The following is a 14,917-nucleotide window of genomic DNA, read 5'->3' as shown; positions in this document are numbered from 1 at the left end:
CACTTACAGTAGGCAGTAGAAATCTTACAGAAGTGACAGGTTTTGGACTAGTCCATCTCTTCATAGGGGATTCTCAGCAAGGCTTTTATTCTTTATGAAGATATTCCCTAAAAAGGATTTAAAACTATGATGCTGGACAGCTTTCCTGCTCACTACACAGTTTTTTGGCAGTTGGATATAGCAACTACTATTCATTAAGTGCTTTTGAAAATAAATAAATCCCTGAGAATCCCCTATGAAGAGATGGACTAGTCCAAAACCTGTCACTTCTGTCAGATTTCTACATCTTACTGTAACTGACAGCAACATAGGAGAAAAATAATGTATGGTTAATTTTACTCTGGAAGAAACAAACTTCTTATTTGTTTATGTTTGCACATATTAAAAATTTTAACATTTTTCACCATAGTGCCCCTTTAAGTAGCCTATAATTCCTATTTCAACACGGACTGAAATTGACAGTAAGCTAGAGGATTGTTATTTAAAAAAGAAAATTAAAAATCTGCTGGTTTACAAATGATTATCGCCTTAGCTGCCAATAGTATTTAGTGGCAGAATTCTTTAACAGAGCTGGCTGGATTATAAGACTGAGGCAACACAAAACAAATCATTAAATTATATGACAGTTCAATACTGTCATCGCACTGATAAAGTTCTTTGCCTTCCTGCTTTGTAAAATAGGACATGAAGAGGCTGTTAAATAGCAGAAGAAATAAGATCTCTGATGCCGCTTATACTGCCACTTATGTGCTGCCATATTTTTTTGTCTTTTAATTGACCTATTTATGCCTAGATGGGTATTGGCGCTGTAAAGCAACCATGATAGGATTATCAGAGCTACTGAACTGCAACAGCACTGTAGGGATCTGGGGGTTGGAGGAAGTCTTCTAGTGGATGAAATATTTATGCTAGGCTGAGCCTTCTCGCTAGTGGGGGCCCCGCAAACAATTCAATCACAATCCCTCCAGCGCTGGGAGTTATCTGGACCTGCAAATCGCCTGCAGATCTCCACAATAGGACACTGGTGACAATGTAATAGGAACATAAATCCCACAGCGCTGGCCATTGCAGACGAATGCAAACACATTAGGGTTTGCAAACCCTCTGAACATAATTAGATCGACAATCTGTCTCTCCGCCACGTTTGCCAATTCACCTCAAATTCCGTTGCTGAGGAACTATGTGGGTTACGTAAGAATCGCAATAAACCCAAACGTGAATTATAAAGTAGTTACAAAGTGTTGTTAAGGTGGACCTTTAAAGCGGACCTTAAAGAGAACCTGAACCAAAAAATAAATTCATTTTGAAAATGGCAATTACCCCATAACAGCTTCCGGGTCAGCACACTCAAAGAGAACCTGAACTGAAAATAAAAAGTCAAAATAACCATACACAGGTCATACTTACCTCCAGCATAGTCTACTCCTCAATCTCTTTCTCCTCTCTTGCGTCCCATTTGTCCACAGTGATCAAAATAATTATCCGTCCTCCATTTTAAAAATGGCCCTTACCCCATAACAGCTTCCTGGTCAGCACACTTGAGCCATAGGGAAACATGGACATTACCTTGCACATTCAGTTGTAACTGACAGCTGCTGATATATAACTAATAGCAACTGGTATTTTTCAGTTCTGACAAAATATGGTCAGAACTGGAAGGGATCACTGTAAGAAGAAAATGGTGAGCTTCTGAGAGGAACTGACAGTGACTTTAGTATGTAATATTCATTTGTAGCTATGTCATGCGTTTGTTTTAAATAATTGTACTCGCTTCTGGTTCCCTTTAAACTGTAACATTGCCTACTTGAGCCATAGGGAACCATGGACATTACCTGGAACATCAGTTGTCCTCTCAGCTATAACTGACAGCAACTGATATATAACTGACAGCAACTGATATATTTCAGTTATGACAAAATGTTGTCAGAACTGGAAGGGATCATTGTCAGAAGAAAATGGAGAGCTTCTGAGAGGAACTGATGGCAAGGTAACTATGTAATGTTCATTTGAAGTTACCTCATGTGTTTATTTGAAATAATTTTCCTTAGTTCAGGTTCCCTTTAACTCTTGCACAGGACAGAAGGAAAACGTAGAGAAATGCACCCTGTATGTAGTTTAGCCTGTCTAAACCCCCCTCATCTGTGACTAATCACAACTGTAATTTGATCTATTCAGCTTTGTCAACTCAGGAATCTCCTTTGCCTCGGCAGAGCTGCTAATTTGTAAACACATTATGTTAACCCTATGTCTGCTTCCATTGAAGCAGGAAGTAGACACTGCAGATTTATTGCAGGATTTGTATCAGCTGTAACAAAGAAATGTTTTTCTTAATGGTTATTATGCTGCTGGTTGTGATTCAAACCTGGGACTCAGTGCTGCAAGGCGAGAGCGCTAAGCACTAGTCTATGCCACAGTGTTGACATAAATTGAAAAATCAAAATCATTGGGCAATACGTTGAGAGCAATCACGGCGATGGAATACGCCAAGGAATGGTATCAGTGTATGGGCACCCTGAGGAAAACATCAACACCGACTAAATGCATAACAATAACAAACTTTTCCTCAGCAGAACTTCCCAGAGAGAAAGACCAAACTACAAGAGCGCCCTCTGGGGGCCGCAGCAAGCAGCGTCCATCCCAGATGTGGAGCCTGAGCCCGCCCCCCTCAGTCTTCCTGCCGTTTCCACAATCATGGCTCCGGACTCCACGGACGAGGCTTCTCCGGAAAGTTTCGGGGCTGTGTGAGCGCTGTGAGCAGGTAGGCGGGGGGAGCCCGGCGCCCTGCTGCGTTCTGCAGTGCTGGGAAGCCATAGCGATCGCTGCCCGTTACTAGGGTAGGGGGGATCCTCCTGGCAGCCCCAGATGTCAGGGATGGGGGATCCTCCTGTGTTTGCAGTATGGGGAGAGCTCCTAGCGCTGCGTTGTGTGTGTGCTGCGCGCCGCGTTCTATTTAGAATGTTGGGGAATCCGCTGATCCTAGGGCGCCGTTCTATTTATACATTTTGGGGAATCCGCTGATCACTTCCCACTATTATTTCCATGCCATTGTCAGCCAGAATAGTTTGTAAACACACGAGAATCGCTTCCCCGCCCCTCTATAGCCTCCTATATGTGCGGATACTGTATATTCTACCCGTGCACGTTATTCATGTATTATTGCATGCCATGAAATAGGAAGGGTTCACTTTTGGGGTCCTCCTATCACCCCTCAATGCTGGCTATTGTTTCTGTATGGGAAGCTGATGCTGGGTGATGTGAGAAGTGTCCCCTCTTCTTCCTATCGGGGATGTCCTGGTTGATTTAGAGGGAAGGGGGGGTGGGGGTGTAAAAGAAGAATGACATATTGTCTGATGGGGGGAGGAGCCCGCCCACCTCTCTCCCAGGCTCTAAAGCTGCGCACGGGGGCTTCGCTGGTGCAAAGGCTGCTGTGAATGGCAGAGGCTGCGCGGCGGATTGGCTGCCAAGGCAGTGACGTAGGCGCTCCCCGCTCGCTATTTGAGCTGAAGCCTGGCCCCGGTGCGCTGCACTTCTACACGTAGAGCCCGGAGGTGGCAGCAGCGGCTCCTCCTATTACTACTGACTGCCAGGAGGCAAGAGAGCCCTCCAGCCGCACATCTGGGATTATAGAGCTCCGGTAACCGTCCCCCATCACTGGCACCCCGCGATCGCTACCCTGGATTATCATTACGGGCTGATCGCCTCCCCTCCGGCGGATGGACGCAGCAATCGCCCCCGGTGACTTCTGGAAGTTAATGGTACCCGATGCCCGCAGAGGAGCTAGCGCCCCCCCTCGCCCATGCCACTAGAGCCCGGCTGCCTGGATGGCCGGATCATGAAGTGTTTGACTTTCTTTCTTCTGCTTCCAGAGACCTTAAAGAAGTCTAAAAAGAGCGCCCGGGCCGGCGGCAAGGTGCAGGCATGCTATGAGATAGTTCCCCTGGCTCTGAAGAGGAAGATGGCTGCAGAGCTCTACCCTGCCAGCGCCAACACCAACCTCGCCAACAACGCTGCCACCACTACAAACGCCGCCGCCAACGCCAAGAAAAACGCCCTCCAGATCCAACAGAACGCGCCGCCGCCGCCTCAACTCCAGAACCTCAATAACAACAACATCGAGAGTAGCAACTGGCAGTCCTTCCACCCGACCCTGCGGGAGAGGTGAGCACAGCGCCCCCTGCAGAGGACACAGGACCCCCGGGCTACAGGTGTAGGGAGGATGCTGCTACTGCCAATGCACAGATATTATATACAGGCATATGTCCTGGTGGCAATGCCCATCACACCCACCATGGCACTACAAAGCAAAGAGGTCTCCTATCTTTACTACTGTCACAGCAAGAGAGGGTGACCAGATCCTGGCATTGTGAGCATACAATCCTGGCCAATGCACATATATTATGTACAGGCTACATGCATATGTCCTGGTGGCAATGTCCATAACACCCACCATGGCACTACAAAGCACAGAGGTCTAGAGGGGGTGACCAGATCCTGGCATTGCACTGTGAGCATGCAATCCTGGCCAATGCAGAGATATTATGTACAGGCTACATGCATATGTCCTGGTGGCAATGCCCATCACACCCACCATGGCACTACAAAGCACAGAGGTCTAGAGGGGGTGACCAGATCCTGGCATTGCATTGTGAGCATGCAATCCTGGCCAATGCACATATATTATGTACAGGCTGCATGCATATGTCCTGATGGCAATGCCCATCACACCCACCATGGCACTACAAAGCACAGAGGTCTCCTATCTTTACTACTATCACAGCAAGAGAGGGTGACCTGATCCTGGCATTGCATTGTAAGCATGCCGTCCTTGCCACATATTGGCATTTGCAATCCAAGGGGCGTGACAAGCTTCTGAAACTATTCCTGACCATATACTGGCATGGCAGTTATGGGGGCATAAGGATCGGGCATAACAACTGCAATTGTACACATTGGGATGGTGTAATCGAAACCATGCCTTGGCACAACCACGGGGTCATGACATGCTGGCATTACTATGGCAGGAATGCATTGTGTGGAGTTGTGATCCTGAACATGTGCCATCAGTGGCAATCACAAGGGTATGGTTTAGTGAGGAGGATTTATACAGTATATACAATTATAGAACCTGCTGATCACACGCTGGCACAGTTACTGATGCATGGCATACAAACCCCCTGTAGTTAGGAAATATTCAGAAATGGAATTACCACAACCTGGCTGTGAAAGAGGCAGTACATACAGGATACTACATAGTGGCACTGAAGTCAGTAGGGTATCACAGCTATAGTCTGACCACACACTGGCACTGCAGTCTCAGAAGCATCACTTCCTAGCCTTGGGATCACACAAGCATGGCTGGCATTACAAACACAGGGAGTCTAACTGACACTGCAGTCTCTGAGCTACCTGTTCTTTAGCCTCCAGTCATAGTAGTATATCTGTAAAACATTAGCAGGCTCCACTATTCTGACACAGTAATGACGTGGGGGCTGGACTGCAGCTCTGCATTTAAAAGGACTCCACGTTCTAGCAGAGTAAACAGCAGGGAGGGATATCCCCACAGCCGCATAGCCAGCTACACATCAACGCCATACTCTCGAGGAAGGCTTGCACGCCTAATAGCAAGTCCAAACTGTAATCTGTCACAGCCTTACTATAATCCTATAGCTGTGTTCAATGTACATATAACTTCCTGTAGCGATATTTAATTCAAACTCAGCTCTGTAGTCTCCGCTACAAATGTACAATATTAAAAATACTGGCCAGCATGTTTTGCGTCCTGTGCAGGTATCACACACTAGCTCTGTATGATAGGCTGCTGGCAGTATATCACCATATGCAGATCCTGCACACATTAAGCTAGCCCCCCCCCCCCCCCAACCTGTGCACTGACTTAGCAGGCAGCACATGCACTGAGCCATTGATAATCTGCAAGGAGCATCAGCAAGTACAGGACAAGGTCTGATGGCTGAGCTACAGATAAGGGGCTTTCCTATGCAGGGTTGTCAGGACCAACCAGAATACTACTGGGGCAAATCGTGATACAGAGATCAGCTCTGCAAGTGATGCACAGATCTATATCTATAGGTTAACAATATGCCTTGAAGACAGCCTAGCAGTGGCACACAGCAGCAATCCTATCTCAGCTCACATCAGTTATATCTGCACACTGACAGCTCTCTATAGGTTATGGCTGTTGAACATTGCTAATCTCGTTTGAGGTGACAGTATTGAAGTGGACCTGAACTCTTGCACAGGACAGAAGGAAAACATAGAAATGCACCCTGTATGTATTTGAGCCTGTCTAATTCCCCCTCATCTGTGACTAAGCACAAGTTGTAATTTGATTCATCAGCTGCTTGTCATGGCAGAGAGCTAATTGGTAAATACAGGATGTTAACAATATGTCTACTTCCTGCTTTCATGACTGCAGATTTATTGCAGGATTTGGATCAGCTGTAATAAGGAAATGTTTTTCTGTAAAAGATTATGCTTTTGTGTATCTTTTAGAGAAAAGAGGAAGTTCCTGGTCCAGATCCACTTTATGGCACGTTTACAAAGTCTAATTTAAGTCCTATATCTCAGGCTAATACGAAGATCTACTTTTCAAAACTAAAGCCCCCCTCTTTTTTAAACCTTATCCATGTTTTAATCATAATGTGGCAAACAACTGCATTTAAAGTTGAAAGACTGAAACGTACGATGCAGGTCCTGGATATGATTATTCAATTACAGAGGCAATGACGCAAATCCACGCTGTAAACACAGCATTGAAATATTCACAGCAGCTGTTGCCCCAACAGACTAATTTAAAAAGCATATAGACTTTTATCTGTATTATCCTACCCTTGCTTGCCTCTCCCTCTGCATCAAAACAGAAAATATGTAGGATTACAAATAAGCTAAAGATTCTATTTTGGTGCCCCAGGATCATAGTTGCAGGATGTCAACACAGTTGAGATAACGTCTGTGTGGGAGTGCTCTCTTCTCCCTCTCCTAACTAATGTTTTGTTTTACCTCCATTCTCTTTTCTGTAACGTCAAGTACAGTAAATAAGCAGCTAAGTTCTATAGAGTGGAAGCTAATCATGCATCCTCTGAATTTATCTTTTCACAAGGAGCAAAGGCAGACATTAGTGCCAGGCAGGAGGCAAGTAATTCAAGGAAACACTTTTCTGGATGTAATAAAAACAATCTGTTAATTTCAACCTGACCACATACAAAGGATGTACAGTTCCATTACTTCTGACTTGCAATAGGTTTCCCTAAGTTCCCTACACACAGGCAGAGAGAGACAGTGAGTTAGTTAGAAGCCAACTCAGCCAGCAGCATGCTTTTAGCTTGTATAATATGAACACTGCCCTGGCGTGACAGCAGTGCTTTTATTATTAATGTATATTTATATATACCGTAAGAACTGTAGTAAAAATAATGATTACAAATGCTTATTGTTTACAATATTAATTATAGATTTAGTCATCGTTTGCCCACTGTAAAATATTTTCTCTTCCTAATTTACCTTATCACATTAATCACTGGGAGTGACATCTCTAGTTCTGCCAGGTGATCTGTATGGAATGTTCCTTACTGAGAGTTCTATGCACAGAGGGGAGATCCTGCTTGCTTGACAGTTATAAAAAGTAGTTATTTCCCACAATGCAATACGGTTCACAGACAGCAAACTGCCAGGACCATGGTCATGACATCACACTGTGGGAGGGGTTTCACCACATTATCAGCCATACAGATGTCGCTGATGATCTATTTAGGAAAAAGTTAATATTTCTCCTGGGAAAGGGGTTATCAACTGCTGATTGGGATTAAGTTCAATCCTGGGTTAAAGTTTCTCTTTAAAATAAGCTAAGGGATTGGGAATCAATCTTTGGACGAGTGCTGTACAGATGTGGAGCTGGGCTACAGGCTAGTGATGTGTTGCTTTAGGAGGAAGGAGCATGACAGAGCAGTTTCCCATGTGTGGGGGAGCATGGGGGGTTACTGTGCTCAACAATAAATTGGGACAACTGTACACACACTAGATTGATGACAGAGGTAGTTGGTGGGAGCAGTTTCTGCCGAGTTAACTCTATGATTTGTGAGGAACTAATTCGCTTATCTGTGTGTGTTTGGGAAGTGGGTGGAAACTGGCACTCGCCCAAAAGAAATCCACACAAATGCAGGGAGAACATACAAACTCCATGCATACAAGTGTCCTGGCCCACGAACTAGGGGCCCCAGTACTGCAGGGTAAGAGTGCAAGCCACTGCGCCATTCATACATGTGAACAGAAGCATTCAATGAAGCATTCACTTCAGGATACTAAATCAAGCTGTTCCATGGGTTAAATGACTGCTTGACATATGTGTTAATACATTGATTGATCTGTTCAAGCATCTTGCTATTCTGAGGTGCTAAAAGTACCAGCAAACCAGAGGCAGTTCTGTCCCAGCACAGGTAGCGTACGCCCATCTGCCCATCATCTGCTAGACTTGCTCGCTCAGTGTGGATAGACGGCGAGAAATGAAAGCTTTTCAGGCCTCACACTTCTGGGCGTTCTCTCCAGTAATGGAAAATAAATCCTGTGAGAATTTCTAAGAATCCACAGTAAAAGGCCAGAGATTAACCCATATAAAAACCGACAGCAAGCTACAGACACTCGTGGGGGAAATACTGTGCAAATAAGCCCATAAAGGCACAAGCGCTGCACTTTTAACAATGAGACTTCTCTATGTAGCGTATTTTGACGAGGGCATCCCATAGCAACCAATCGGCTTTTATCTTTACTTTCTCACACTGATTTCATCTGACAGGCTGTTGCTAACTGGTTCAGGGCTACAGATTCTTAATGTATTGGAGGCACAGTGTGAAGACTAATTGTATTCTGTTTTTTGTTTTAAAGGAAGTCCTGCTTATTTGTTGTTGCAATTATTTTTCAACCCTCCTCCTCGCCTGCCCCCCTCCCCCACCCCTTTGTTTTTGTCCAAAGCTTATAATCCGCTTCAAAACACCGCCAAAAACCTGCTCCCACTGCTTCTACAAAGTTTGTTCGTTTAAATGACCTGCTTTAAATAGTAGTATCCTTCCCTTGTAATATCAGTTCTTACAATTCATTTTTTCAATACTGTTTTGCTTTGATTTTAATGTGCTTTGAAATATTGATGAAAAAGCCATGTACCGTGAAGCTTTCAGAGGCACAGCTTACTGGTTAAAGGGAACCTAAAGCGAGAAGTGTATGGAGGCTGCCATATTTATTTCTTTTTAAACAATACCAGTTGCCTGGCAGCCCTGCTGATCTATTTAGCTGCAGTAGTGTCTGAATAACACCAGAAACAAGCATGCAGCTAATCTTGTCAAGTCAGAAACACCTGATATGCTGCATGCTTGTTCAAGGTCTATGGCTACAAGTATTAGAAGCAGAGGATCAGCAGGACAGCCAGGAAACTGGTATTTCACATCTCCTGCTGTGTTAACAATAAGTTACCAATCTAGAGATGGGGGAGAGTAAGGAAGCAGCTTTGCCTCCTTTGCATGTTGCCCAGTAGTTGCTGGGATAGGGGAGAGTCAGCTAGGCCCCTGGGCATCTTCTCGTCCCTAGGCACCTCCCTAGCCTACCCTGTGGGTGACCCTGCTCTGAGATAATCCAAGGCAAAGTCCAGGTGTGATTCTGTTTCTAAAGAGAGCTCTTATTGGCATTGAAGCATTTATATAGTGCTGCTTCTATACTACTGTTTTTATCTTTTCCAATGAAGGTTCTCGTGCCTTTAAAAAAAAGTTTGAAGAAAAATGCATATTTTATTTCTGACAATTTAAATTTTTTATTTTGTAATTCTTCTAGAAACGCGCTGATGTTTAACAACGAACTCATGGCCGATGTACACTTTATCGTGGGGCCTGCCGGAGCCTCCAAGAAAGTCCCCGCCCACAAGGTAGATCAGCGAGAAAGATTGTGCCAAAATAAGTCTTGTCTGGCTTAATGATTGGATACTAAATACCATGTCTTCCTTTTCAGTACATTTTGGCCGTGGGGAGCTCTGTGTTCTATGCCATGTTTTACGGCGACCTAGCCGAGGTCAAATCTGAAATCCATATCCCGGACGTGGAACCTGCTGCGTTTTTAATCCTTTTAAAGTAAGTGGTCATTAAAGAATTGGGGGGTGGAATACTGCAGTGAGCATAAAAGCTTATAAAATATGCATCTGCATGCTGGCAGTAATGGCTCTGTCTGGATCCTAAGCCTCAGTACAGTTATCAGAACAGTTCTCATAAACCACAAAAAGCTTTGTGTGTGCCGATTATAGGAGGTATACAGAACCATTACTAGGAGGAGCGGGGAGGAAACACAGGTTTAAATGATAAGTCAGCTTATAAGCAAACAGGTTCAGTCAACCCTAAATTGCCCACACTTCTGAAATGGAATTATTATGCATTGCAGGTCTCTTAAAGTGGATTCGAGATAAACTTTTACTCATTGCATAATTGTGTTCCTTTTGTATAGTGTATAGGGTATTCCTCAAGCCAAATACTTTTTGTTTGAATACTCTAATTCCCTATAAACTAAACAAGCCTCGCCCACAGCGTTTTAGAGTGCATAAGCAAGGGCTTATGGGAGCTCAGTCTAGGCAGGAGGAGAGGGGACTGAATTTGTCACATTACACACAGGGAAGCTGATAGCATCTCCAGCCCTCAGCCTGTGACAAACATAACATGGCTGCCCTCATTGTATCACAGGAATAAAGAATCAAACTATTGAAGCTGTTTGCAGCTAGATTTGCTGTGTCCTCCTGCAATGCCCATGGTTGGTGTGTGTGACTTTTTCACTTATCTGTCATCTGAACATCAGGTTTGATCACTGATCTCGACACAGACAGGAAGATAATAGATTTCCGAGAGCACTGATCAGACAAGATTGAAGATGGTAGTAATGCAGTCACACTTGTAACCCATAGGCAGCTAGCATAAGATCCTTAGATATAGTATAATAGCTTCACCGATCAGATGGCAGTTTGGTTGGAATTCAGCATATTTGCAAAATCACTTCTTTTAACACTGCATTTGACCTCAGACAGCAGAATCTCCTTGTGCTTTAAATTCTTGGAATGCTTTGATCTCTCTCTTTAGCAGCAGAAAATATAGAAACTGACCGCAGAAGTCATCTGTTACTGCCCCCCAGTGACAAGTGGTCATAAATACACATTACAGCAGTACTAATTAGAAGCAGGAATAAGTAAGAAATAAAAGGATGCTAAAATAAAATTAGCCTGGAGCACTTGCAAGGCTCTAAATAAATTGGCTGCTAAAGGGTTAAAGCATGAACATACCAGAAAAATCTTAAATTAGGGCTCTGATATTTGCAAGATGGCTTTTACTTCCTTTTAATATGCAGCCATGTTAGCGCTAGTAAGTATAGTAAAAGTTAATACTCTGTGCTTGTAATATAGGATATTAGCTGCAATGTTCGCGGATCTCACTAATTCCCACCGCTTTATAAGTACACTCTCTCCCTTCCCTGGTTGTGTATCGTTTCTATGCTTATCATCCCTGCGCAGACTTAATCAGCACTTCAGTAACACATTTATATACATCTTGGTGCTTGATTTCCATTTGAAAAATGATGGGTAGGAAAAATTACAGTAGTTAAAAAATTAAAATCATTAGAAGTTTGATGTACTATAGCTAAAGTGGGAGAAACTCACATGTGAAAGCTGGAAAGTCCAACTAGGAGAAATTGTGTATTATTGTTACAGGTGGGGTGTCATGCCTTTTGGAGATTCAAATGATAGTCTTACCCTTGCCTGGTGTACACATGCCATACCATTGAATGATATAGGAGATGTGATTAAGCACCTGAGCAAAAAGTGACTGTTTAATGATAATTTGCTCAAGATGGGCTGCAAAGGGAATTTTGTTTCATTAATGAAGCAGTGTGTAAGCCTATTTTGATTCCTCTGCCATGTCTGGGATGATATAGCTGCGCGCTGAAATGTAAAGGTAATTTTTAACAACCAAGTTACAAAATGGCTTGTAAAGCAATGGCATGTTGTATTTTTTCATCTTGAAAGTTTGGATGCGCTATACAAATTAAAGTGATGGTTGTGGAGGATGAAGTTTAGGCCTTGAGTTTGCTTTTGTAGTGGTCTGCAACTTAAGACTTTAAGACCATGTGAAGAAAAATAAATATCTTTTGTAAAGCTTCAGAAATACTTTTTGATTTTATTTGCGTAATCTGCAACAGCTTTATTTATTCTATCTTTCAGCACCGCTGTCAAACGCTAATGGCTTCATTCTTCTTTGTAGGTACTTGTACAGCGATGAGATTGACCTGGATGCAGACACTGTGCTGGCAACGCTGTACGCTGCCAAGAAGTACATTGTCCCGGCGTTGGCCAAGGCCTGTGTCAATTTCCTGGAGACCAGCCTAGAGGCCAAGAATGCCTGTGTTTTGCTTTCACAAAGCCGGCTTTTTGAAGAGCCGGAGCTGACTTTGCGGTGTTGGGAAGTGATAGACGCCCAGGCCGAGCTAGCGCTGAAATCAGAGGGCTTCTGTGAGATCGATCTGCCAACTCTGGAGATTATTGTGACACGCGAGACCCTCAACACAAAGGAGGATGTTGTCTTTGAGGCCGTTGTGAACTGGGCAGAGGCCGAGTGTAAAAGACAAGGCTTGCCGGCCACTCCTGCCAACAAAAGGAATGTGTTAGGAAAGGCACTATACTTGGTACGGATTCCGACCATGACTCTGGAGGAATTTGCTAATGGGGCTGCCCAGTCGGACATTTTAACCTTGGAGGAGACGCGCAGTATATTCTTGTGGTACACGGCTGCTAATAAACCACAACTAGAGTTCCCCCTTGTGAAAAGAAAGGGACTGGCGCCCCAGCGGTGCCACCGTTTCCAGTCCTCGGCCTATCGCAGCAACCAGTGGAGGTACCGGGGTCGCTGCGACAGTATCCAGTTTGCTGTTGACAAAAGGATATTTATTGCCGGTCTTGGGCTGTACGGGTCGAGCTGTGGCAAGGCCGAATACAGCGTCAAAATTGAACTCAAAAGGCAAGGGGCGGTGCTTGCCCAAAACCTGACTAAATTTATATCTGATGGCTCCAGTAACACTTTCTCGGTATGGTTCGAGCACCCTGTGCAGGTTGAACAGGACACGTTTTACACAGTCAGCGCCATTTTGGATGGTAATGAACTCAGTTACTTTGGGCAGGAAGGAATGACGGAGGTGCAGTGTGGGAAGGTCACTTTCCAGTTTCAGTGCTCTTCGGACAGTACCAACGGGACTGGAGTGCAGGGGGGACAGATTCCAGAACTCATCTTCTACGCATGATGCATTTCATCCCCCCCTTCCCTTCCTATGCTAAAGCACACCGACGCGCCCCTTTCACATGGTTGACCCTACCACGCACTGATAAAGGGGCTTGTAGGCATTTTTGTTTTTTTTAAATGTTAAAACTGTACATCAGTATGGAATGTAACAAAACTGCTTGTCAAAACTCCAACTGAAGGAATGCTTTTAGAGTTTAATCTTATTTTATTTATTTATAAACTATTTGAATTATTAAAACTGCAGGATGCAGGGAGATGTTAAAGAAGTTTGCACACCACGTGCATTTATTTTGTATATAGATAAACTTGTTAAAAAAAACAAAAAAAACAGCTGGCTCTGAGCAGAGCAGCAATTATATATGTTCCATAAAATATTTCTACTTATACCCAACATTCTATTTACGTTTGTCTTTCTTTCAGTACATTAAAAAAGGAACTTCAGCCTAAACAAACATACGGTCATTACGTTACATTAGTTATGTTAATTAAAATATATAATCGTTTACCCACCCTGTTTTAAAAGAACAGGCACATTTTTGTGATTTCATGTGGGCAGCCATCTTTTTTAATTGATAGGAGGTGACAGGGAGAATGAGACACAGTTCCAACTGTCCTGTGTCCTGATCACCCCTCCCAGTTGCTAGTCAACAAAACCATCATCAAAAATCCCATCATGCTTTGTACAGCATCAGGGAAAAATTGCTCAGGTAGTTTTCTTTGATGGAGCGGAGCTTAGCTTCTGTGCAGCTAAAAATGAGGCTTTGGTAAGAAAACCAAAGTTCTGATGCTGTGAAACTGTTAAACACCAAGTCTTTTCACTGCTGCTGAATAGATTTTTAGTCTGGAGGTTCACTTTAAGGCTTGGTTCTAGGGGCATAGTTACAGAGGAGCAGCCACTGTCACTGCAGGGGGGCCCATAGCTGTAAGGGGCCCCAACTATTACTTCACTCCTTCCAATAAAGGGGTCCATTCTTCAGATCAAGTGTTTTTGTGACCAATCTTGTTGTAGGTGTGAAGATTATGAGGTCTACAGGTTTAACCACTTTATCCACAAGTCAGTAGATCTACGTCCTCTGTGACTTCATCTAAGCTACAAGTCAGTAGATATATGTCTTGTAGCAGAAGCAGTGCTATGCAGGGTTGGACTTGCTCCTAAGCACATTTCTGGCACTATCTGATGCAGCACTAATTGGTGAACGGGAATATATGTTTCCTGAGCTAATGAGATTGATTTTTACTATTAAAAATACTTTTATTTTCTCATTTCACAGTGAAAAATACACTCTGTAGCATTATTTCGGAATCAAATATCTTTGCCATAAATTGTGACAGGAACATAAAGTTTTGTGATAAGCAGTAAGAATAGCCAAACAAAATTTGTGGTGTTTTTTATCTACAGTAGCACTTTTTATTTTTAAACTGGAATTGGTAAAACTGAGAAATGTTTTTTATATTTTTTTCTTTGTTTTCCCATTAAAATTCATAGAAAACAAAATTGTGCGAGGGAAAAAAATGGCATACAATGAAAGCCTAGTTTGTCTTGAAAAAAAAAAATATATTTCATTTCTGTGTCCAAATTAGGGATAAAGTTATTT

At 43.4% G+C, this 14,917-nt stretch overlaps 2 protein-coding genes across 5 annotated transcripts in view; one reads left to right on the top strand and one right to left on the bottom strand.

Moving 5' to 3' along the window:
- The window catches only part of BRF1 (BRF1 RNA polymerase III transcription initiation factor subunit), a 452,239-nt gene that overhangs the window by 256,434 nt on the left and 180,888 nt on the right, over positions 1-14,917 (bottom strand). The gene's annotated exons all lie outside the window — the stretch shown is intronic.
- BTBD6 (BTB domain containing 6) lies at positions 2,653-13,713 on the top strand. Of its 4 annotated transcripts, none has more exons than XM_068254249.1 (5): positions 2,653-2,758; positions 3,867-4,158; positions 9,832-9,922; positions 10,006-10,124; positions 12,291-13,713. In XM_068254249.1, the coding sequence occupies exons 2-5, from the start codon at positions 3,956-3,958 to the stop codon at positions 13,321-13,323; spliced, it is 1,446 nt and encodes a 481-aa protein (XP_068110350.1). In that variant the 5' UTR covers positions 2,653-2,758; positions 3,867-3,955; the 3' UTR covers positions 13,324-13,713. The 4 variants fall into 4 exon arrangements, with proteins under 4 accessions (XP_068110350.1, XP_068110352.1, XP_068110351.1 ...); XM_068254250.1 differs by lacking the exon at positions 2,653-2,758 and adding an exon at positions 3,443-3,755; XM_068254251.1 differs by lacking the exon at positions 3,867-4,158 and having other exon boundaries at positions 2,674-2,758.

Source organism: Hyperolius riggenbachi, chromosome 9 (genome assembly GCF_040937935.1).
Source record: "Hyperolius riggenbachi isolate aHypRig1 chromosome 9, aHypRig1.pri, whole genome shotgun sequence".
Classification (NCBI taxonomy): domain Eukaryota; kingdom Metazoa; phylum Chordata; class Amphibia; order Anura; family Hyperoliidae; genus Hyperolius; species Hyperolius riggenbachi.
The sequence above is the reverse complement of the archived record's forward strand: the minus strand, read 5'-3'. Positions and strand labels throughout refer to the sequence as shown.